Source organism: Ochlerotatus camptorhynchus, unplaced genomic scaffold (genome assembly GCF_037179485.1).
Source record: "Ochlerotatus camptorhynchus isolate MF236.1 unplaced genomic scaffold, CSIRO-AGI_Acam_v1.1 ptg000046l, whole genome shotgun sequence".
Classification (NCBI taxonomy): domain Eukaryota; kingdom Metazoa; phylum Arthropoda; class Insecta; order Diptera; family Culicidae; genus Ochlerotatus; species Ochlerotatus camptorhynchus.
In genome coordinates, this window is record NW_027040537.1 from 2,335,006 (window position 1) to 2,359,190 (window position 24,185).

General features: G+C 42.4%; 4 protein-coding genes across 4 annotated transcripts; 2 read left to right on the top strand and 2 right to left on the bottom strand.

Annotated features, from left to right (window-relative positions):
- The first annotated feature begins 476 nt into the window (after positions 1-476).
- On the top strand, positions 477-1,944 carry Bcs1 (Bcs1 chaperone). Its single transcript, XM_065238847.1, has 2 exons — positions 477-1,003; positions 1,064-1,944. The coding sequence occupies exons 1-2, from the start codon at positions 541-543 to the stop codon at positions 1,873-1,875; spliced, it is 1,275 nt and encodes a 424-aa protein (XP_065094919.1). The 5' UTR covers positions 477-540; the 3' UTR covers positions 1,876-1,944.
- A 9,255-nt stretch (positions 1,945-11,199) lies between these two features.
- On the bottom strand, positions 11,200-15,565 carry Nab2 (Nuclear polyadenosine RNA-binding 2). The gene is made up of 4 exons (XM_065238970.1): positions 15,385-15,565; positions 12,591-15,273; positions 12,247-12,522; positions 11,200-12,109 (listed from the first exon to the last, which is right to left on the bottom strand). Exons 1-4 carry the CDS (start codon positions 15,421-15,423, stop codon positions 11,859-11,861), a joined length of 3,249 nt encoding a protein of 1,082 aa, XP_065095042.1. The 5' UTR covers positions 15,424-15,565; the 3' UTR covers positions 11,200-11,858.
- Positions 15,566-21,196: 5,631 nt separating this feature from the next.
- LOC135715786 (GPN-loop GTPase 3) lies at positions 21,197-22,236 on the top strand. The gene is made up of 2 exons (XM_065238850.1): positions 21,197-21,328; positions 21,386-22,236. Exons 1-2 carry the CDS (start codon positions 21,284-21,286, stop codon positions 22,229-22,231), a joined length of 891 nt encoding a protein of 296 aa, XP_065094922.1. The 5' UTR covers positions 21,197-21,283; the 3' UTR covers positions 22,232-22,236.
- Positions 22,237-22,269: 33 nt separating this feature from the next.
- On the bottom strand, positions 22,270-24,127 carry POLDIP2 (DNA polymerase delta interacting protein 2). Its single transcript, XM_065238849.1, has 3 exons — positions 23,879-24,127; positions 23,029-23,659; positions 22,270-22,904 (listed from the first exon to the last, which is right to left on the bottom strand). Exons 1-3 carry the CDS (start codon positions 23,977-23,979, stop codon positions 22,467-22,469), a joined length of 1,170 nt encoding a protein of 389 aa, XP_065094921.1. The 5' UTR covers positions 23,980-24,127; the 3' UTR covers positions 22,270-22,466.
- Positions 24,128-24,185: the final 58 nt, after the last annotated feature.

Genomic DNA, 24,185 nt, shown 5'->3' on the forward strand with positions numbered 1-24,185 from the left:
TCGCAGAATTATTGCAAATTGTTATGGTTATTTTGCTTATCGACGTGTTTGAAGTATCATTCAAACTATTATAATACTTCTATTATTTGGTTTATCGTTCGTTTATGGTAATTTTTATTAGGGCAGCAAAGTTGACTTTGTTGGAACGATTGCTGGTTTTCCAGCTCGGCAAAAGCCATAGCAAAATTTTGCTGGTTCCCATAGCAGAATAAAAAAAATAGTGTTAAAATCGTACGATATAAATCGAGAAAATTAGGGACGTTATATTTGATTCACCCCTTCATCGCTTGTAGGTTCATCCACTTCGTGTAGTGAGTTCATTTCGGTTTCGTGAGTGGTGTGTTTCGGATTCGGGAGGCGGCATCAGTAGTAATCTGTTCTGTTTTGGTTCCCTTTCTGACGTCTTCCATATGTTTTCGTATCATGTGTTTTTAGCGGTTCTTGTTTTGCTGAAGAGAAGTTTGGTCATTTGGCATCCAAATTTTAAAATCAAAGCTCAGTGAAAAATCTTGTATTGCAGAGTAACAAGCGTGTTCCAAAATGACCATCACCGATTACGTGTCGGCCTTGTCGGACAATCCGTACTTTGGTGCCGGTTTCGGCTTGTTTGGCCTCGGCGCTGGCGCTGCGATGTTACGTAAAGGCTTGCAAGGAGCGTTGATAATGTTTCGTCGGCACTACATGATAACACTGGAGGTTCCTTGCCGGGATAAATCCTACCAGTGGGTATTGCAGTGGATCACCCAGAAGGGCGCCAAACATACGCAACATTTGAGTGTGGAAACATCGTTCCAGCAACGTGATACGGGTCACATCAATACCAAATATGATTTTATTCCTTCCATCGGTACCCACATTATGCGATACGGAGGGACGTGGATCAAGGTGGACCGAGCCAGAGAACAACACACACTGGATTTGCACGCGGGAATACCGTGGGAAACTGTACAGTTGACTGCCTTTGGACGGGACAAGAACTTGTACTTCAAAATATTGGAAGAAGGTAAGAAGGTAGTGAATGACATTCTGTGAGAAATTCTTCAAGATTTTCTTTTTTTTGCAGCCAGGCAACTAGCCCTGAAGAACACGGAGGGGAAAACTATAATGTACAGTGCCATGGGATCCGAGTGGCGTCCATTCGGTCATCCCAGAAAACGGCGACCGTTGAAATCCGTTGTATTGGACGACGGTGTGTCAGATCGAATTCTGAAGGACTGCCGAGAGTTTATCCATAATCCTCAGTGGTACGCAGACCGGGGAATACCGTATCGCCGGGGTTACCTCCTGCATGGGCCACCTGGTTGTGGCAAATCGAGTTTCATCACTGCTTTGGCAGGTGAAATAGAATTCGGCATTTGTCTGCTAAATCTGTCCGAGCGAGGCTTGACGGACGATCGGTTGAATCATCTGATGAACGTGGCACCTCAGCAGTCGATCATACTGCTAGAAGACATCGACGCCGCTTTCGTATCGCGTGAGGATACCAAAATGCAAAAGGCCGCATATGAGGGCCTGAACCGGGTTACGTTTAGCGGTTTGTTGAATTGTCTGGACGGAGTGGCATCGACGGAGGCGAGAATCGTCTTCATGACTACCAACTATCTGGATAGGCTAGACCCTGCTTTGATCCGACCGGGCCGAGTGGATGTCAAAGAATACGTCGGGTATTGCACCGGACATCAGTTGGAGCAAATGTTCATGCGGTTCTACACCGACGAGGAAGCCGTGGCCAATTCGAAAATATTTACTGAAAACGTGCTAAGCGAGGGACGGAATGTCAGTCCCGCACAGGTTCAGGGATACTTTATGATGCACAAAACGTCCGATCAGCAGACGGTGGTGGAGAATGTGAAGAAAATTTGGGATAGCTTGTGATCGACGGGTGTAGGGACAGTAAGATAATAGACAAGTATTTTAACAAATAAAAGAATCCGGAATACCTGTGAAACTCTGTACAAAGTGAACCACGATTGACAATGTCATACAATTACAGGCTTTGAGAACGTTTGGGGAGAAGTAATAGTTCGAGTGCTGTTGACAATAGTGGAAAGGTCGGTAATAATGTGATATTTCATGCTGGTTCAATAGCAGGTGTAGAAATGTATTGACAGATTTCTCTATCCTCTGCTTTTGTTTCGGGTTTCTGAAATGACCTCTTTTCCTGAGTCTGAGTGGGTTCAGGGTTGGATTTCCTGGGTGATTATCGAGTCCTCTGGTTCTAATTCGGTGTGCGCTGTATTTTGGGCATCGTTCAGTTCGTCCTGCAGGTAAAACACATGATCAGATTCTATGATCTACTGGACAAAAAAGACATAACATACTTCCTTATCTTCTTCCAGTGGTAGAGATGAACTAGCCTTCGGCTAAAAATCTCTCAAATAAAGATTTAAAAAAAATCTTCCAGTGGTTCGATTTTGACTGCTGGCGTTCAACAAGTATTTTCCGCTTGCTGTTCCTTGGCTTCTGGTAATTCACTGTTGTTTTTTATAAAGGATTACCGCGTTTTCACGACCCTAATTTGTTTTTAAATTGGGTGCTTTAAGGGTATTGAGGTAAATGCATATTCGTAATCTGCCAGGGGGAACGACACTCATTCAGATGAATTCTATTTTACCATGCTTGCCTGTAAAAATAATGTAATTGAATAGAGTTTTTTCAGTTTGTCGTCTTGACGAAAATTGAGTAAGGATAGAAAAAATAATATGGGATTGCATTGGATGCGAGGTTGCTTTAAATTGTCATGGGAATGCGTGCAACTGAAATGAAACAGTACGAAAGAAAAACATCGAAGTAGCCATTTTAGTCAATGCTCAGTGAAAAATAATGTTTGGATGGTGACAGCTGGACTACAAAAGCCCTCTACTAATAGAATGCATCGATTCCACGACGAAACTGCAAAAACCTTTAATTCTAAACACGCAAACGAAATTTGTGAAAGCCAGCAGAAGCGGCAGCAGTTGAAGAAATAGCAGCATCGCGGATTCATGTAGCCGTTACCGAGGCTGGAAACCTCGGTCCGGTCACGATACTGTGATCTTCACAACCGATTTGCAATTCTCCACAGATTAACTTAAAAAATCTACCCTGAATTTGAACTCACAAAAGTGACGTGGAAAATCTCTTAGAGCGCTTTCTAAAACTACCTTTAATATCATCTGAAATTAATTGTTATCCCTGACATTCATTCTAAAATCTACTCAAAATTCCAAAAAAGTTTAGTCTGGTTCAAGAATCTTAAAACTTTTCAAAGCCCCATAATCTTTTTTTCTGAAAAATAGATGAAGTTATTTTTTCCCCGATTTGTCATTGAAATTCCCAGCTTTTTCCCGATTTCCCGGTTCACTGGTCATCCTGCTCATCCCACACCTGCCCTATAATATTCGATCGACTCTCCGCAAATGAGAGAGCGAGATATGTCGTCGGACTCGTGCAATACTGGCACCACTCAAAATCTGTGAATTTTCACATTCAACGTTTGAAAATTTGGGGTTCAGTTTCAATTTTATGATTCTTTTTATTTCCATTGGACTGAATCGAGTGTGTTTCATAAATTCTTTCAAATTCAGATTAAAAAATAAACAGTTTAACGATTTTTACTGTTTCTTATTTCAGATGTTCTCATTTGTTTTTTTTTTGTCTCCTCTATGACGCGCTTGATGAATTTGCCCCCGCGACCAATTATAGACGAGTGGTCCGTCATCTATTTTAATTTAAGCTCCCCCGGAAATCCAATCGAGAAATCACTTCATAGATATACGTGGTGGTTACCTTCGTACTATTCATTCCCTAATTCATTTCCACCAGCCACCTTGAACGACTCAACGCATATCAAATTTTTTGAACACCATGTTTATTATGGAGATCGTTAAAAAACTGACAGTGCTTCACGATCGACCTGAAAACTGCACGGCTTGCTTGATGATTTGTGTGCATGCAGAAGGGATAAGTTGGGAATAGATAGGATGGATTGAAATTTTGTGCACGTTGAAAATTTAGGAGTAATTTGGGTAAAAATGGGATAATCCTGAAGTGTCGTCCCCCCTGTAATCTGCAGTAAAATGGAACACAAACCCAAAATTTCATCAATTTTCGAAGACTGGAACTATTTTAAATAAGAACGATTACATTTACAAAAATCACCTTATTAGCGCCCCTCGGTGTCACTTTGTATGGGAGCGAGCTGTCAGTTTGTTAGTTTAGTGTCAAGCAGTGAAGTTATTATTTTGCTTTAAATCTTGATTTAAAAATCGAGATGAAAGTGTGTGGGTTCGAAAAAAATATCGCTGTGCTCCGAAAACGAAGCTCTTTCAGATGATGTATAAAAAACGATACATTTTTCAAAATTGAAGAACCCAATTCAAATACAATATGAATATTTATTTAAATTTCACTTACTTCATTATAAACATAACATACATTACGGCTTCGCCAGCTTTAAATCCATCCCCAAATCACGTCATCATTCCAATGAACATCAGCTAGCGAAAAGTGGACCTAGCAAGTTGTTTACAAAAGTTGATAGGCACTTTTCAAATGTAACGCAAGCATTATTCATGTGTTCATTTTTAGTAAACAGGGCCCCGCTGTTGTTTCAATAATTATTTTTGTTCAGTAGATGAACAAAAGTTCACCCGTGCACTCGTCTATTGACGAGTGCACGGATGGATTTGAGTTCACTCACTCGACAAAAAGTGACACAACAGCGGGGCCCTGTTTACTAAAAATGAACACATATGTGTTCATTTTTAGTAAACAGGGCCCCGCTGTTGTGTCACTTTTTGTCGAGTGAGTGAACTCAAATCCATCCGTGCACTCGTCAATCGGAAGATCTTCTTCTTCATTTCTTTATGTAACGTCAGTCTCTGTTCCGCAATCTGCCAATCACCGACGGACATTGATTGCCATCCATTGACGGCAATAGATCAGTGCACGGTCCCTAACCTCACTTTTTGCTCCCTATCATTTTGCTTCTGAGTAAAAGAGATAGCAACGAATGGGAGCCAAAACAAACCACCCAAAACTGTCAAAACTTACGGGTGAGAGAAGAGTGCGGCAAATCTTCGTGAACTGATCAATGAAATATGGATCTTTTAGACGCTTAATCGGCGCACACCACTGCACCATTGACGAGTGCACGAATGGATTTGAGTTCACTCACTCGACAAAAAGTGACACAACAGCGGGGCCCTGTTTACTAAAAATGAACACATATGTGTTCATTTTTAGTAAACAGGGCCCCGCTGTTGTGTCACTTTTTGTCGAGTGAGTGAACTCAAATCCATCCATGCACTCGTCTATTTAAATCGAACGAGTGCGAGCAAGAGGGAAACAGATTAGTGGGAAAACAAACCATCCATTCATCCATGTGTGCTAGATAGAGAAAGACGATTAAACGTCAAAAAGGTCTTTGCAGGAAGCTCGGCAGGATGGCAGATTCCACACCTGCGTAGGATATCGTACCCATCCAACACACATGGGCCGGGACCATCGGCTTTACTTCCCTTCTGAAGGCAGACGTGACCGAGGACGTGACCAGAGATTTTTATGCCTCAAAAACAAGCTTGCAAATGCTCATTACAGCTAAAATGCTATTTTTCGGATTTGTGAAGCTATGAGATATTTTAATGATAATTCTTATTTTACAAGATGCAAGAACAGAAGGTAAAGTGTGTGTATGACACATTAAACATCCCTAATAAAAAATTACTATAATCGAATGACAACCCAAATGATTGAACTATTCTACATATGGTTTGGATGATACCCGGAACACGTCGTTAAGCAAAATAACCATAACAATTTTATTAGGGATGTCAATTTAGCTTTCAGAGGGTCACAATAGCTGTAACATGAGCAACGCGATGAGCGAGCAATCAGCAATCATAAAATCGCTTGTTGTGACCTTCTGAAAGCAAAATTGGGTTCTTTAGAGGTATCAAGGTAATTGGATTTTCGTAATCGACATCACAATTGGAACCGAAATCCAAAATTTCATCAATTTTGGAGCACTGGAACTGTTTTAAATAAGTGTGATTACATAAGTGAAAATCACCATCTTAGCGCCCCTCGGTGGTACTTTGTATGGGAGTGAGCTGTCAATATCAGTGCTAACATTTGAAAACGGCGCAAAAGCCATTTGTAAACAAATGGTTTGTGGGCCCTTTACTCGCTACCCGAAGAACACCCACGCAAACCAACAGCATCGTCAGGAAGGGGAAAATTTCCCCTACCCGATGTTGCTGTTGTGTCGCGTGGGTGTACTTCAAGTAGTGAGTAAAGGGCCCACAAACCATTTGTTTACAAATGGCTTTTGTGCCGTTTTCAAATGTTAGCACTGATATGTTAGTTTTGTGTCAAACAGTGAAGTGATTAGTTTGCTTTAAATCATGATTTAAAAATCAAGAGAGAAGTAAATGGGATCAAAACAAAAAATCGTTGTGCTCAGAAAACGAAGCCCTTTTAGATGATGTATAGAAACTGATATATTTTTCAAAATTAAAGAACCCAATTGACAAATTTTATATGTCATAGGGGAAATGACGGCTTCGGCATGACATACTATTTTCGGCAACACAAATTGAAACACTATTTTCACTGGATTTTCTTACGAAAACACTTCGCTGAATGCATGCAAACGATTCTTTATGCTTTCAGCTTCAATTTGACTATATTTTTACCACTGAGAAAAAGCAATCTAGCAAGGTTTTCTAGAAATGGAACACACGCACTACAAATTGTAGCTGATTTCGAGTTTCCGATAATAGAACAGCAGATTTACAGGCAGTTCAAACAACAATCAATACGAAACTAACGATTTTAAATTGGCTCATCACTTTAGTAGCCTATTGGTCCCAAGCAAACGATTAACGTACCCTATTCTAGTCGAAACTCTAGTACTACGCAATGTTTGTTTTGATTCGCTATGAAAGTTTGACAGATAACATCAGGGGTGTGTGGATTCATGCAGAACATGCAGGGGTGAGTGAAATAGCTTGGGACTGCTTGGGACCGTTGTTCTGGTACTGAGTGAGCCAAAAATAATAATGATTTTCTTCGGGACCCAGTGGTCTTAGAGTTACCTCTATGGTTCAAATGGAACGGTTGCCGAAGAAAACTGGTTGCCGACAATACTCGCTCTCACAGTTTTTGACAATTCTTTCGACTGAAATTGTTGAGCAGCTGGCAGCAAAAGATTGTAAACAAACCAATACTGCATATGTGTGCGTTCCTTAGAGAAAAAGGCTATAGAAAGATAGTCGCTGCTTAGGTTGCCGAGAATACGTAAATTCCCCTATACAAACTTTACCACCTCTTCTTGCATCTTACAAATAAAATTATCATTATAGTCTCCCATTGCTTCATAATACCGAAAAATAGCATTTTAGCTGTAATGAGCAATTGCAAGCCTGCTCAAAAAAATCCCACCGACCTCGGCTGGGATTGATCCCAGACCCATTTGGGTGAGAAAGCAGTCACGCTTACCACTACATCACCGGCACCGGCCAATCGGAAGATCAGCCAACAAACCATTACATCAACCTCTATGATTACATTTTACGGATGCAATTTTTCTCCTGCGTGGCACACTTTGTTTAAGCCTGGTACGCAGCTGAAAAGTAATGACGTTTTTATGTGCTACCAGATAGGATACGGAATGCAAAAGAAATTACTTTTCCTCAGCATTTCTTGACCCAGTACGCAGTTCAAAAGAAATCGGTAAAGGAAAGATCGATTACATTAGTATCGTGATATGATTTTACAATTTGACGACATCTCCCTATAATCTCAAAATTTAGCAGACTATAGCTGTCAAATTTTCTTTTGGGAAAAATCCTCAAAAATTACTTTTCCGTTTTCTTTTCAGCTGCGTACCAGGCTTTACCTTTCATACGCGCCACTTAAAGTCTGGAATGCGCAAAAGTTGGTCAACTTCAAATTGGTGTATTTCTGTTAAAAATGCATAAAAAACCTGAAATCAAGAGCCACTTGTGAAAAGGACATACAAGCTTTTTGTAAACAATCCTTTGTAGGCCCTTTTCTCGCCAACCGAGGGTCACCCACGCAAACTAACAACATCATCGGGAAGGGTAAAGTTGTTCCTACCCGATGATGACGATGGTTTGCGTTGGTGTCATATGGGTGGCGAGAAAATGGCATAAGAAGGTTTGTTTACAAAAAGCTTGTATGCCCTTTTCACATGTTGTTCTTGAAATGCTGCATTTGGAAGTTGAGTGTATATACACGGTAAGAAAAAAGTACCCAAAATTGAGTTCCTTTCACTCATCACGTGGCTTCCGTGGGGCTAGGTAAAATTAAGTTAAAGAAGAAAACTCAATTTTGAGTAATCCTGATCATGATGACCAAGTTGACAAAAAAATAATAAAACGGAGCAGACTGGAACCGAACCATGGACGTTGAGATTACGGGGCCCGTGTGTTGACCACTCGTCTATCAACGCTTGTGAAAAGGAACTGGTTAAAGGCGCATAAGAGCAACCTCAATGAAAATAAACTTATATTTGAGTTCATTTATTATTACTCAATAGTTGAGTAAATTTTAACCAACGCCGCTTTTCTGATTCACTCAACGGCGGACCTCAAATGATAGAACCCAACGTTGAGTTTTTTTAACTTAATTTTGAGTATTTTTGCTTACCGTGTACAATGGTTGCTATGATGACTTGTCAAAATTTTGCTCGCGCAGCAAGAGAATCCGACGTTCTCACACGCCAAAAAACGTGTTAAAAGTGTTCGGGGAGCGTCTGTCGACCGTCAGGAAGCCTGGAAGCGGCGGCGATTGTAATCCGGACGTGGCAGCGACGACGAAGAAGGTGGCGGTGAAATATAAGCGGAATCCTAACCTCTCCATCCGGGACGTCGCTGCTCAATGTCTCCCAATGACAATGCCGGATTGTCAACGTTTAAGAAGGTGAAGGTGGCGAACCGAGATTACAAACAAAACACGTCGGCAAAGCAGTGGTCCCGAAAGCTGTATACGAATCTGCTCACAAAGTTCGACTGTATCGTCATGGACGATGAAACTTTTTTGAAGGCGGATTTCAAGCAGCTTCCGGGACAGGAGTTTATACAGCATCAGGAAAAGGGAAGGTGGCTGGAATTTTCAAAACCATCAAACTATCGACGTTCCCGAAAAAATATCTCGTCTGGCAGGCCATATGCACGTGTGCTCTAAAAAGCGGCATTTTCATTACTACGGGAACCATCAATCAAGAGATCTACGTCCAGGAGTGCCTAGAAAAGCAGCTGCTACCATTGACGAGTGCACGGATGGATTTTAGTTCACTCACTAGACAAAAAGTGACACAACAGCGGGGCCCTGTTTACTAAAAATGAACACATATGTGTTCATTTTTAGTAAACAGGGCCCCGCTGTTGTGTCACTTTTTGTCGAGTGAGTGAACTCAAATCCATCCGTGCACTCGTCAATTCCTAAAGCAACATAATACACTATAAGAAAAAGGCAATCGAGTGGTACGATGCGAACAACGTGGTAGTGGTACCCAAACACCACAACCCTCCCAACAGCCTAGACCAACCGGTGAAAACTAACGATTTTAAATTCGCTCACTACTTGACTAGTCTATTGGTCCCAAGCAAACGATTAACGTATCCCATTCTATTCGAAATTCTCGTACTACACTATGTTTGTTTTGATTCACTATGAAAGTTTGACAGATAAAATTAAGGGTCGATTAGCTTGGGACCGAAGAGAGTACTAGAGCTGAGCGAACAAGTTGAGCACGTTTCTTCGGGACCTACTAGTCTTAGAGTTACCTCTATGCTAGAACTTCGCCCTATCGAACGGTATTGGGCCTTGGTCAAACCTCGGGTCAAACGGAATCTAAAAAAAACTATTAAATCCATGGAACACGAGCAGCAGTTTAAATCTAGCTGGCGTTTGGCGGCGAATAAGGTCTATGAGACCACTGTGCAAAATTTAATGGAAGGGGTTAAGCGGAAGGCACGGCAGTTCGGATTTGGCAAACCAAAAGAATAAACGAACATTTTTTCTTTTACATATATGAATTGAACTACCAAAAGAAAAATAAGAAGATTGTTGTGATATCAATTGGCGTTGACGGCGACTCTGTAGTTCTTTACTCCTATGAGAAAATCCATAAGCAAATGTCAGACTGTGCGTGAAACATGGCGGACTTCGTACTATCCTTTCACTCCACCGAAAATTCCCATAAGAAACTGTCTAAATTTGCTGGAAGCGCAAATTTTTCGACGGCGCCGTCGACGCCAATTTCGACTGAAAGAAACGATTTTGTGTCGACCAATTTTTGCCCGTTCCAGTCTTTACATGAGAGGAAGCGAAGATAATGTTAGTCTCCCACCACGAGTTCGGATTGACGGTGACGAAATCGAAGTGGTAGACGAGTTCGACTATCTGCGCTCACTGGTGACCGCCGAGAGTAACCCAAAGACGCATTATGGCAGGAAATCGTGCTTAGTTTGGACTCCGAAGGAAGCTCCGGTTGATTAAAATTCGCTGCACCACGAAGTTGACTATCTACAAGACGCTGATAATACAGGTAGTCCTCTACGAACACGAGACATGGACTATGATTGTGGAGGACCAACGGAAGGCGTTACTTACCATGCAACCGTGCCATAGTGGGGCAGAGAACCCGGTAGCGTGGCCAAAACCTCTAGCGCCGTGGGTATGCAGTCTTCGACAAAGTTGCTCGGTTTATTAAGGGCCAATACATAATATATAGAAACGTCAAAGTGATCCGATGTCAAGTAGTTCGCGGAAATCATAATATTCAAATAAATCGTTAAACGCGTGAGCGATGATCCAGAATGAAGTGTTTCGTCTGTTTGTGTGTGGTCGTATCACTATCAATACCCTTGCTTTCATTTGGGAACGTTCAAAATCGAACAGATCGTCATCAATCTGCGGTGTATAATTCATGCATGGTGACCTAACAACTGCATCTCGATATTAACATATATTCGAGAAAGTAAGTGGAGGTGGATTGACCACACGCTACGAAGGGGCAGATACGAAATCTTCAAGCAAGCGCTGGATTGAAACCCGGCAGTACATCGCAGCAGAGAAAGTCCCAGGTGCTCGTGGCGGCGAAGCCTCAACCAGGAAATCAAGCAAGTCGACAGGGCCCAGCAGGCACACAGCAGGAACGTTCGGACAGATTCCAACACTCTGCTAATATCAACTAGCTGAATCGATTATATTTGCTGGTAATGAATCATCCAATCTGATATCGATACGTAAACTCTTGCACTTGCTGTTGCCCTACTAAAACTGTACGATGAAACAGAAATCGACACTAGTGTTCTTTGCATTTCAAAAACAGAAAAGAGCTTAGCGTAAATCCTGGGACGCATTCTCCATATGCCTACGAATAAAAGCTGTATTGTTTTACAATGAGCCCGTTGCCATGCAGTTGATTTACGCCTATTTACAATGGGGTCTCTTTCACTCACACACTTCTTTTCCATTAACATAATGTCCATCGAACAATGACCTAAATTATTTCTTCCTACACTTCTTGCTCTCTGCTTTTGCTGAATGCTTTCTCTCTACCGAGAAACTTATTGCTTCCATTCTACAACAGCTAATTTGTAGAACACGAATGCTGCTTTAAATAAGAATAAATATATCCGTACTATTACTTACTAGAACTATTAAAACAATCAAGAAAACACGTCAAATTACCTTAGGAAATAGATTTTATGCTTACGAACCTTAGGCATACGCGGTAGGTACATGGGCAAAAGTGAGAATTCTACGCGGAAATTAGAATAATTGGATGGGTAGGTACTGAATGAGAATCGAAAAAAGAAACAAACCATCCTAAATCATACCTACTAAGCCGAAAAGGGGGAGACCCATTTGAACTTATCCTTCGGCGGTACCTCGTGGTGCTCCGGACCTCCCGGCAGTTCGTAGTGGTAGAAGTTGCACTCGACCTTGTTCATGCAGTGCTTCCCGAAGCGGCACAACTTTGGATGGTAGTAGGGACACAGACCGTTGGTACATCCCGGGTAGAACTTGCACAGCGACGGCAGCGGCTTGGCTGTAATGGTTTTGTAGTTCTGCACGGGGACTACCGAAGACGCTGCAAAAAGGGTGAAATCGTTTTATTATTCGCTCATCGAACCGAACTGGAGACATCCTAATCTCAAGATACCAAGAAATGCACAGAGCTCTGATCGAATAAAACCAGACGCTACGAGCCCATTAGTTGTAACTCACCCAACGGAGGCGCCGTAGGCACATGCGATGACAGCGGTTTGCTGTGCATGTAGTTGCAATCCATCCGGTGGCAGGTTTTGTCGTACTTGCACATCGGATGCAGATAGAGACACTTGTCACCGAACTTGCACGCCGGGAACGCCTTGCAGTTGGTGCTCGGGTGGAGAAACTCACACGAATCACCCTGCCGGCACAGCGGGAAGTACTTGCAACGTTCCTTGATGAGGGCTTTGCTCTTCGACAGGCCATCCGAGGGTACGGACACCGAACTGAGCACTGGAAAGATAAAATGAAACCATCAATTGTCTTGGTTGAAAGAGCCACAAGCCTACACAGGTACTCACATTGCGGAATATCGTCAAACTTCCGGCTGGATTCTAGCTTCTTGATTTTCTTGGTGGGCGACTTGATGTCGCCATTACCAGGTGCACTACCGCTTCCGATAGCCTTCCTTCGATCATCATCAGCGGTTCGCCGTTCGCTTTCCCGATCCCTACGCTGGTCCTTTCGTCCGTCCTCGTCCAAAGCGCTAGTAGCAATTCGTTCGATTGACTTCCGTTCCCTGTGATCCCGATCCCGGTGGTGATTGTACTCGCCATCCGTATCATCAGCTTCGTCATCCGTAAGCGCAAATTGAATCGGCGAGACGCGTTTCCTCTTGCGGGACGACGAATTCGGTTCGATCTTCTCGTAGTCTGACTTGGACATGTAGATCGGTGAAGACGAAACGCTGTCGTCCACCAGAAGTTCTTTTGTTCGCTGCAGAAGTAGCTCGTTCAAATCGCTTGGCGAAGATTTCCGATTGGCGACATTTGCAGAGCGCTTCTCCCGTTTGCTCGGAGACTTTTTCGACGATTTAGTACGCTTCTCAGGAGACTTGGAACTTTCCCGCTTGTGGCTGCCCTCCTTCGACGGTATTTTGATACTGAACCGTTCTTTTCGTCGTATAAGCGCTGCCTGAAGAGCGCGTTCATCGTCGTCGCGGTCCCGTGGGGGCGTTGTGCTGGGATCGCTTTGGGTCACCTTGAGACCGATCCTATCTTTGATGGAGCTTTTCGACTTGCTGCTTGGGGGAGGCGGTGTGTGACTGGGGGAAGCTCGAGAAGACTTTTTGTACGCACCATCGAGGGTGACAACGAATTTAGGGTTCTTAGCGGGATCTTTCACCTCAAACTCGTCTCCTGATGGATCGAGATGCGTGTTGTCGGCCAGTTTCGTTGAAGGAACATAAACGTAGCCATCACTATCGGTATCAGAAGCGACAGAAGTGGCTACAGCAACCGGTTCCGGGATGTACTCATCGTTGCAATTTAGAATTTGCTCAAGTTCATCGTCGACGTCGTCATCCCGAAGAACATGCTCGACAATGTCCTCTTCATCGTCATCATCTTCGAACTCATAACGAACGTCCACCGGGGGAGTTGCTTCGGCTTTGGCGCCAGGAATTTCTATCAGCATTCGTCGGTGCCGGGTAGAACTTTCCTCACGATTACTAATCGTCTTCTTTAGATTCGCCGCAGTTGAGCGTTGCGCTTCGGCCATCGCTTTCAGTAGCAGATTTTTACTGGGCTGCTTATTTTTCGGAACCTGAGGGCGAGGTTGAATTTTTATTACACTAGGAATGGGCACTTCCAGCTCATCCTCCTCGTTATATTCCGGTTTCGCTGGAAGCACAATGACCCTGGATCCAATTCGTGTGCGAATATCGGTTCCATTATTGACTTTCCCGGATGAGCGATCTCGATTCCTCTCCCTTTCTCGATCACGATCACGTCCTCGTTCGCGACTTCTAGTTCGGTCACGTTCCCTTTCTCTTTCCCGTTCACGATCCCGTCTGCTACGTGACCGCTCTCGACTATTTTCCCTTCGAAGCGAACGAACTGGTGGAGAACGCCTTCGTTCTCTTTCCCGGCTTCTACTTCTGTTAACTCTAGACCTAGCTTCCCGAGCTTTGGCCTGTTCTTCCATCTCCTTCCGACGGAATACTGGCACATATAGTTCACGTTCTTCCCTTCTGTGTGCCGAAAGACTGATTATGTTGGATTTATTTACCGGAGCTTCTTTCGTCGGTTCCGTGACCACCTTTGGCTCCGGGCGAGTTCCCAATCGTTCCATTATGGACTTTTTCTTCGGCGTGGTCGTCGCGACCACTAGGGGCGGCGGCGGCGGAGTATTACTCCGCTCCTCTTCCTCTTCTTGACTCTTTTCCACCTCAACTGGAGCTTTTCGCTTCTCTTTTTTCTTCGCTACTGCTGCTGCCGAGCCACCATCTTCAATATTCTCCAAATCGTCATCATTTGCTTTGATGTTCAGAAAATCTTCATCCTCCGACTCGTCCGAACCCATTGATCTCAGCTGCTTCTTTGCTTGCTTGATTTTCTGCTGTATCTCCTCCAGTTCTGATAGTTCCTTCTGATGCTTCGTCATCGCACTTTGGCCTGCTATTTCTGATATCGTCGGAATATCAAACTCGTTCCCCGTTCTGGAACTGGAATTGTCCTGCAAAGGTGGGGTCATCACCCGTGGATCCTTCTTCGGAGCGTTCCCTTCAACATCCATAGTCTTCTTAGCATTCTGAATAAACTGATTGGCGAACACGTCCTGAATCGAGCTGACCCCGCCGAGCTGCGCCGGATGTGGAGGTGTGTGCTGCTCTTCCTCTGCTCCCTCTCCCTTCTCTTTGGGCTCCGGAGTCTTGTCTTTCTTCTTGGACTTTTTATCTTTTTTCTTTTCCTTTTTATCTTTCTGTTCACTAGCCTTCCGTTTCCCAGCTGGCTCCTTGCCACCCTTTCCAGCAGTACCAGCCGCCGCCGGAAGTGTCACCTCCTCCAGCTTCTGCAGCACCTGATGTAACCAGTTGACAAACACTTCCGTCTGGGCACCCAAAAACAGCGTCAAATCATCAATCATCTGCTGCCGGGAACGCTTGTTCGCTACCATGATCATCACATAGTCCGGAAGTTCATCGTCAATATATCCACTAGCAGATCCGGTCCCCAACTCGATGAGTTTCGCCTTTACAGCGCTCTGTTAAAAACGGTACCATGGCAAAAAAAAACAGAAAATACATCAGCCACTGTCCGCCATCAACAAACCCCGTTTCGGCCAAAGAAAAAAAAAACGAAAAGAAAATCTTACCCTCATCTTTTGGCCGATTTCCGACCCGAGAGAATCCATTTTTCCGCCGCAAAGCTTTGCACCGCACACGAAATTACTCGAATTTTCAATCCAGTGTAACTGCCGAGCGAATTTGGAAGGAAATTGATTCAATTTTCTGCTGCTGTAACAACTTTTTGCGTGAAAAACTTTTCCTTTTCACCTCTCTTTTTACCAGTCTGACGTTTATTTATCTTCCCGCAGCACTTTCACCTTCGGCTACACGAAAAGCGAGACACTCCGCGAGTTGCACGAAAAAACAGCGCGAAAATTGGAAACGAAAACATGTGTCAACAGGGGTGTGCATTAGAGTAAGTGAGCCAGCTATTGACGAGTGCACGGATGGATTTGAGTTCACTCACTCGACAAAAAGTGACACAACAGCGGGGCCCTGTTTACTAAAAATGAACACATGAATAATGCTCGCGTAACATTTGAAAAGGGCCTATCAACTTTTGTAAATAATTTGCTAGGTCCTTTTCACGAGAACCGAAGTACGCCCACGCAAACCAAGAGCACTATGGGGAAGGGGAGAATTTCCTCTGCCCGATGGTGTTGTTGGTTTGCGTGAGCGTATTCGGTTCGCGCGAAAAAGGCTTAACAAGTTTTGGGTACATAAGTTGATAGACCCGTTTCAAAAGTTACGTGAGTATTATTCATGTGCTCATTTTTAGTAAATAGGGCCCCGCTGTTGTGTCACTTTTTGTCGAGTGAGTGAACTTAAATCCATCCGTGCACTCGTCTATGGCACTAGTGCTCAAACTTTTGGCCCTACACGGTGTTTGGTGAATACCGTAGAGCAACCCCTTTAGTTTGAATAGACCACTTTGTCAAGCAGTTTTGGCGTGACTTTCTACCAGCGATTCCACAAAACTGGACCAACTAATTTCTATTATTTTATGAAACGCACAAATGATGGCTACTTTTCTCGTGGTTCTAGAAGAAAAAATCTCATAATAATGTTTTATTTCGAAGTTCAAGTGGTAGTAAACGTCATTTTAAGTGCTCGAATGAAGTGGTTAATTGGGTTCTTGAGGGGTATTGAGGTAATTAATCATATTATCGAGCAGTTTTGGAACGACCCTCTACCAGCGCTTTTACGGAAATGAAACAATAAATTCCAGATTTTTCAAGCATATTACAAATAAGACCCTATTTTCTCTAGGTTGTAGAAGAAAAAATATCATAATATTGTTCCACGTTAAAGTTCGAGTGGTAGGAAACGTAATTCAAAATGCTTGAACGATGTGATCCATTGCGAGGGTAATTGCATATTCGTAATATGCATTACAAATGGAATCGAAATCCAAAATTTCATCAAGTTTGGAGCACTGGAACTATTTTAAATAAGTGTGATTACATTAGCAAAAATCACCATCTTAGCGCCCCTCGATGGTACCATAGAGGTAACTCTAAGACCACTGGGTCCCGAAGAAAATCATTATTATTTTTGGCTCACTCAGTACCAGAACAACGGTCCCAAGCAGTCCCAAGCTATTTCACTCACCCCTGCATGTTCTGCATGAATCCACACACCCCTGATGTTATCTGTCAAACTTTCATAGCGAATCAAAACAAACAGAGTGTAGGAATAGAATTTCAACTAGAATAGGGTACGTTAATCGTTTGCTTGGGACCAATAGGCTACTAAAGTGGTGAGCCAGTTTAAAATCGTTAGTTTCGTATTGATTGTTGATGGTACTTCGTATGGGAACGAACTGTCAGTTTGTTAGTTTAGTTTCAAACAGTGAAGTGATTATTTTGCTTTAAATCTTGATTTAAAAATTGAGATATAAGTAAATGGGAACGAAAAAAATATCGTTGTGCTCAGAAAACGACGCCCTTTCAGATGATGTTTAAAAACCGATATATTTTTCAAAATTAAAGAACCCCATTGGGTTCTTTAATACCCCGTTCACATTACAACGTATATCTCGTGAGAACTCATACATCTGGTTTTCACTGGAAATCCTATGTATGAGTGCTCATTGCAAGACAGCCTATATTACGTGATATAAGCTGTAATGTGAACGGGGTATAAGCATAGAGGTAACTCTAAGACCACTGGGTCCCGAAGAAAATCATTATTATTTTTGGCTCACTCAGTACCAGAACAACGGTCCCAAGCAGTCCCAAGCTATTTCACTCACCCCTGCATTTTCTGCATGAATCCACACACCCCTGATGTTATCTGTCAAACTTTCATAGCGAATCAAAACAAACATAGTGTAGGAATAGAATTTCAACTAGAATAGGGTACGTTAATCGTTTGCTTGGGACCAATAGGCTACTAAAGTGGTGAGCCAATTTAAAATCGTTAGTTTCGTATTGATTGTTGGTATAACCAAAGATGAATACTAAGATGAAACGGTCGGAAGAAAAACTTTCTATTTTAGTGTCTTCTTTCACGGTCCCTTTCATCCAATGAGAACCCCCCCCTGCCCCTCAGAAGAGATGAAATTTTGCGCTCATTTTTATGAAAACAATCCCACCAAAATCAGAGATGTCCCATTTTTTAATTACTCGATTAACAACTAATCGATTATTTTTTGTTCGCTGTGCTGCCATTTTTCCACCAATGAGAGTGCAGCACATGTTTGAAACGATCGGTGATGATCCTGTGGAGATGTTAATGCTTATATCGGCATGATCTAACCGATTATAAATAGTTTACTTTTCGGTTCGTTAATCGATTAAACGATTATTCGAATGAAAATCGGACATCACTAGATGAATGTGAAACGTCATTTCAAATATAAGGCCGTTCATAAATAATGATACAATTTGAAAGGGACCGGGGCTAATCACAAATTACGTCTCCATGGTAACTGAAATAAACACGAGTGTTCACCGGTTGGTAATAGTCTCAAAAATGTAATAGAGGTCAAAAGGGTATCAATTTTCCTCATTGGGTTACAAATGCCGAGAATCCCACCACGCATGCTATCACGGGTTATTAAATATATAGGCGTAAACTTGAAGAACTACAATGGGAAACATTTGCTGCGTCGCGGCCATCGGTCTTCTCGTTCATTTGCCGGCAGATTGCTTCTTCCGATGAAATGCCGAATATGTCGATAAATAATATAAACATTGCCATCTGTCACCTGGTGTGTATCGAACTCTCTTTAACCAGCGATGCAAATAGATAACAAGGAGATTATAAATGTGCATCGATGGCAATCTTTGTTGTTCTTTGTCAAAGTTCAAAGTTACGATGATATCAGTATTTTAATATTTATTGATGAATATTTGTAAAGAATACTAAAGTCCATGTGACATATCGAAATTTAAAGAAATTTAGTATGGCACCTTTAAAGATTACTATCATATGACCGATGAAGAAATAATCTTAAATGTAAGTATCGATCAATAAAGATTTTTAAATGTGTACATCGAAATCATAGAAAATATAAAGTAAAGAATATGCGACATTAATCTTTATTTCTGTATAAAGAACTTTGAAGAAGTTTCACGAACGGTTGGTCGGGTTATTATAACATTCAAGCTGAACATTGCATTAGGTCCTAAGTAACCGAGGGGAGCGACACATCTAAATCTAAATATAAGATGCTCAAAAAATTTTGCACTAGCGAATAAATCTTCTTTCAGTTCCCACATCTACTTGCATCGCGCACAGCCCAGTGACAGGCGCATAGGCAACATGTTATACCATGACAGCGGGCCCAGCACAGCAAAATTAACGTTTGGAGACCGGGACATGCTGCCTACTGTCAAAAGCTGCTGTTGGTATAGGCCTTGTCACTGGCCTGATCGCGCATCATCTTTTTGCAGGAAATCTTCAGATTCTGTGTGCTGAAAATACCTGTGAATGTCTTCACATGGCCGTGGGGATGCAAAGAGAAAGTTGACGAAGAGAATCTGTCAATGCTACTTAGGACCTAATGCAATGTTCAGCTTGCATTGACTCTGCACAGAAACAAAATCCATTAGCTAAAATACTATATTGATGGTTTAAATTAAATACGCCCACCAATAGATTTTTGCAGAAACGAAATTCATTTAATTCTACCATTTTTTCTATCAAAACTACTATGCCGTTTGACTAAACAAAGTAGTTTTGACAGAATGGTAGTAAATTTGATTATATTTATAGTAAACTATACTGAAATCATGGTAAATTTAACGGTATTAAGCGTAGTTATACCAACAATCAATACGAAACTAACGATTTTAAATTGGCTCACCACTTTAGTAGCCTATTGGTCCCAAGCAAACGATTAACGTACCCTATTCTAGTTGAAATTCTATTACTACACTATGTTTGTTTTGAATCGCTATGAAAGTTTGACAGATAACATTAGGGGTGTGTGGATTCATGCAGAACATGCAGGGGTGAGTGAAATAGCTTGGGACTGCTTGGGACCGTTGTTCTGGTACTGAGTGAGCCAAAAATAATAATGATTTTCTTCGGGACCCAGTGGTCTTAGAGTTACCTCTACACACTAAGATTTTTTTTACAGTTTACTGTAATTTTTTACCGAATATGGAACAGCAGAACGTTCGGTAATCGGTTCGGTAATTTATTGTTGTTTTACCGTACATTCAGTAAATTTATCTTTCCGCTTGAACTGTCAAAATTTACCGAATTCCGCATTGTAAATTTTGCTGAATAATTGGTAATGTTTACAATACCGTTCCGTAACGTAATGTTAACGTCACCGAACGTTTTGATTTTTACAGTTTTTTTGTGTTTTTGATAATAAAATATATCGAATGATTATTTTACTCAGAAAAATAATTTATTTTCAATTGAATTCAGCTGAGAACCCGGACAAAGTTATCGACGGTAAACTTGGTCTGATGCAAACATGCGCACAATTTGGTTTTTTTCTTTCAGCTGAGGAGGACATTATGTTGCTTATTCAGGTAGCATCAATAACTGGAAGCGGTTCGCCTAAATGAGAATTAGTAGTGAAATAATGTTCCGTTCAGTGTAGATTATACGGAAAATGTAAAAAAAAAGTTAAGTACTTACTATTCACACCGGAGAACCGGACAACGCTCAACCTAAATGGCCGCATTGTTGGATGATGACAGCTCGGTTGACAGTAAAGAATTTGCAAACTTTTTACAGTTTTGCAGCATTGAAGGCGTTTACAGTTTCGATCAGCAATTTTTATTTACAGTTTTCGGTAAACTTCTGTAAATTACAGAAATTCATTATTTTTCATTACGGAAAGATGGTAAAACAACACATTCTACAAAACTTTCGGTAAAACATAAATTTTACAGAACGAATGCAGTAAAAAAAAGTACCGAACAAAATTTAAGAATTTTGGTGTGTATGGTTATACTGAAAATAAGTGTTTTCTGCAAAATAGTATTCCTAACTATTATCTTTGTTTCAGTGTGCAGAGTCAATGCAAGCTGAACATTGCATTAGGTCCTAAGTAACATTGACAGATTCTCTTCGTCGACTTTCTCTTTGTATTCCCACGGCCATGTAAATATATTTTCAGGTATTTTCGGCACACATATCGTTAAAAGAAGCTTTTATCTAGAATCTAATACGACAAACACAACAAGAAACAGTTATGTGCTCAAGTTATTAACAAAGAGAAAGCCGACGAAGAGAATAGTTCAATGTTGCTTAGGACCTAATGCAATGTTCAGCTTGTAATGAACAAAGCTAATGTGGCACAGACCTGTTTATATTTTACCCAAAATCGTTTATTATTTTGGTTAGAAAAGTGACAGCTTGCATCGAATCGATCGAATCACACACGCGTGTTGTTTACGTTTCTTTTATAACAACATTCCACCAGCCAAGTCCAGCACCACCAGTGCTACATATAAGATTTTTTTTCTAGTTTTATCGATACAAATTCTTCGCAGAAACGCCAATAGCTTACCCAAAATGCGCTACGGACAGCTAGTAATGGGCCCTGCTGGAAGCGGAAAGGTAAGAATCACGGAGAAGTTATAATTGGAAGCGCAATTTATAGTTATATTTTCACAGTCCACATATTGCGCCACAATGCAACGGTATGGCTACGACGACAATCGCCTGATCAAGGTGGTCAACCTGGACCCGGCAGCCGAAACGTTCGAATATCAACCGTTCATCGATATTCGGGACCTCATCCACTTAGACGATGCTATGGAAGACGAGGAGTTGCACTATGGACCGAACGGTGGGTTGGTGTTTTGCTTTGAATACTTGTTGGAGAATTCCGATTGGTTGAGGAACCAGTTGTATGGGGTAGGCGATGACGATGAAGAGCAAGGAACTGATGGAGTGGATGAGCCGGATGACGATTACATTTTGTTCGACATGCCCGGGCAGATTGAGCTGTATACGCACCTGAAGGCGGGCCAGCAGTTGGCCAAATTGTTGGAATCGTGGAACTTTCGATTGTGCTCGGTATTCCTGGTGGATTCGCAGTTTATGATTGATGGAGCAAAATTTCTGTCCGGGACGATGGCAGCACTCAGCGTGATGGTCAATATGGAATTGCCTCATGTGAATATACTGAGTAAAATGGATCTGCTGAGTAAGACCAGTAAGGGGCAGTTGGATAAATATCTGGAGCCGGATCCGCAGGCACTGCTCGGAGAAGTCACGGGCGAATCTTCGTGGGGTCGAAAGTACAGGAAACTTTCGGAGACGATAGGAATGCTGATCGAAGATTTTAGCTTGGTCCGGTTTACGCCGTTGAACATCAATGACGAGGAGAATATTGCCGATTTGTTGATGATGATTGACAATGCCATTCAGTACGGTGAGGAAGCCGACGTTAAAACAAAGGATTTCGATCCTCCGGAGCCGGACGATGATAACGATGAAGAGCAATATCATGATTAGGGAATAAAGTTCTTTCGTAAATAATCGTAGAATGTTGATTTTCACTCGCAATTTCCATGTAATTGCCTCTTCTTATGTGATTCGATAGGTAGGTACTGGATTACTTTAAAGAAATATTAAATCATATGTACAACGAAGTAGTGTTTCACTGGATCGTCGCTTTGCGTAGCGGAAAGCTTTCGTACTGTTCAATAAATATAATTTTTTAAACATGTTACATCGGACTTCCTCGTCGTCAAAACAAATCCTCCAACGAGGTGGCTCCTCCTGAGCTACTGCTTCCGCCGCCTCCTGCGGAGCTCGAAGACCCTCCACCCGTTGTCGATGTTGTCGAACCGGAACTGCTTGAATTGTTGGAGGAATCGTCTGAAGGATTTCCGCTATCATCCGGTTTACTCTCAAGGGAGAAGGGTGGTATGCGGCAATCGAACATGTGTCCATCTTCCCGCTCCATTCGGAAGGTACCCCACATATGACCACTGGGAGCCTGCAGGCTCACGTGGGAGCTGTACTGAAAAGCCGGTAGGCGTGGACTGAGCACGGGTTCCTGACCGACAACCCCTCGACCACGGACGGTTTCTAATGTTCCCGAGAGGGAAAAGATTCTCCAGTGTCGTTCGCGGAGCTGCACACTCAGCTCTCCGAGATTTTCCAGACGGATGCAATAGCGCCACTAAATTGAACAATAATGGATTAAGGAATACACCCTACACGCTTTGCACATATCTTAATAACGATACGCTTTTAAAGCAAATTAAATATCGTAAATGATTTAGATTTAGTTGGCAAATACTTACCCAGTACACGGAAGCGGCTGGCGTCTCGCGGCATCCCATGTAGAAAGGAATCACCGTTACTCGAATACCTTCGGTCGTTTCCTTGTGCACATCGGAAAGTTCCAGCCAGGGATGATTCTTCTTCTGCCATGCCCGGAGCGTGTCCTGCGCACTGAACGGGGGATCCTTATCCGGTTGATGCGCCAAAAACTTATCAAACAACTCGTGTTGCAATGGATGCTGCTCTCCGGAACTGTACGGCAAGATGTCCTCATGGGCCACGTAGTCTAACCCCGGGATGGCATACAAACTGCGGCTGGATTCTTGATTACCCAGGAATGTTACAGCCTCCGTCTGGGCTCGTATGTACGGACAATCGCGTTGATCGATCAAAACCTGATAGAAGGTGTGAGTCTTTTTCTGTACCTCCTTGGCGGTATTTGGAGGTGTTGACGAGTCACTACCGGCCGGTGCAACGGTTGAGTCGCTCTGCACACTTTTGTTCTGCGATGGTAAATCCCGATCGTACACTCGAGCCAACCATGGGAATAAGATCACCCCACGGTAACCGAATACGCGGTGCAGGAATAGCTGCCCGGTTTCATACTTTCCCTGCGCCTTTGGAAGCTCCAATTTACCCACCTCTGCCAGACTAAAATGAAAACAAATCGCAATAAAATTATATAATCTACTACGCGGAATTTGTTTTCAAGCTCGTAATATTTCTCAGCTAATCGGATGCAATCTCCGGTGTTTGTATTTGGAAGCAATTGATGCGAATTTCAATTAATAGCCCGGTTTAAAAATAATTGCTAGGCAAAGGGCATCAAATTCCTCCACTTATAAGATTTACCAGGAACCAGCTACTTACCGAGTGTTGTGTTGATCGGTCACGGAAAAGTAGCGAACCGAAAGCTGGAAGCAAACCGGGCGCAATTGTCGAAATACCCTTGACGTAACGTAGAAACCCATCGTCGTTGTCCGCTGTCGTGCTATTCGTTTTCGGTTTCGTCCGGAATGTTGAATAAATGAGAATAAATTCAACCCTTGTAAGCTGTTTGGTTTATTGTCGACGACGCAGCAGATACCGAATACTATTTTTTTTCCTCCTGTTCGAATGTCACAATTTTGACGCAAACTGTCACTCTGATGACGGGGGGCATTCCATGGATTTTTAG

Bases quoted from the DNA above. Each gene is read 5' to 3' on its own strand.
- Nab2 (XM_065238970.1), bottom strand. From the start codon at position 15,423: ATGGATTCTCTCGGGTCGGAAATCGGCCAAAAGATGAGG. The intron at 15,274-15,384 runs GTAAGATTTTCT...CGTTTTTAACAG, and splicing joins AAATCGGCCAAAAGATGAGG to AGCGCTGTAAAGGCGAAACT. The intron at 12,110-12,246 runs GTGAGTTACAAC...CCCTTTTTGCAG, and splicing joins GCCTACGGCGCCTCCGTTGG to CGTCTTCGGTAGTCCCCGTG.
- LOC135715786 (XM_065238850.1), top strand. From the start codon at position 21,284: ATGCGCTACGGACAGCTAGTAATGGGCCCTGCTGGAAGCGGAAAG. The intron at 21,329-21,385 runs GTAAGAATCACG...ATATTTTCACAG, and splicing joins GCCCTGCTGGAAGCGGAAAG to TCCACATATTGCGCCACAAT.
- Bcs1 (XM_065238847.1), top strand. From the start codon at position 541: ATGACCATCACCGATTACGTGTCGGCCTTGTCGGACAATCCGTACTTT. The intron at 1,004-1,063 runs GTAAGAAGGTAG...TTTTTTTTGCAG, and splicing joins CTTCAAAATATTGGAAGAAG to CCAGGCAACTAGCCCTGAAG.
- POLDIP2 (XM_065238849.1), bottom strand. From the start codon at position 23,979: ATGGGTTTCTACGTTACGTCAAGGGTATTTCGACAATTGCGCCCGGTT. The intron at 23,660-23,878 runs GTAAGTAGCTGG...TTTTCATTTTAG, and splicing joins ACCGATCAACACAACACTCG to TCTGGCAGAGGTGGGTAAAT. The intron at 22,905-23,028 runs GTAAGTATTTGC...TGTTCAATTTAG, and splicing joins CAGCCGCTTCCGTGTACTGG to TGGCGCTATTGCATCCGTCT.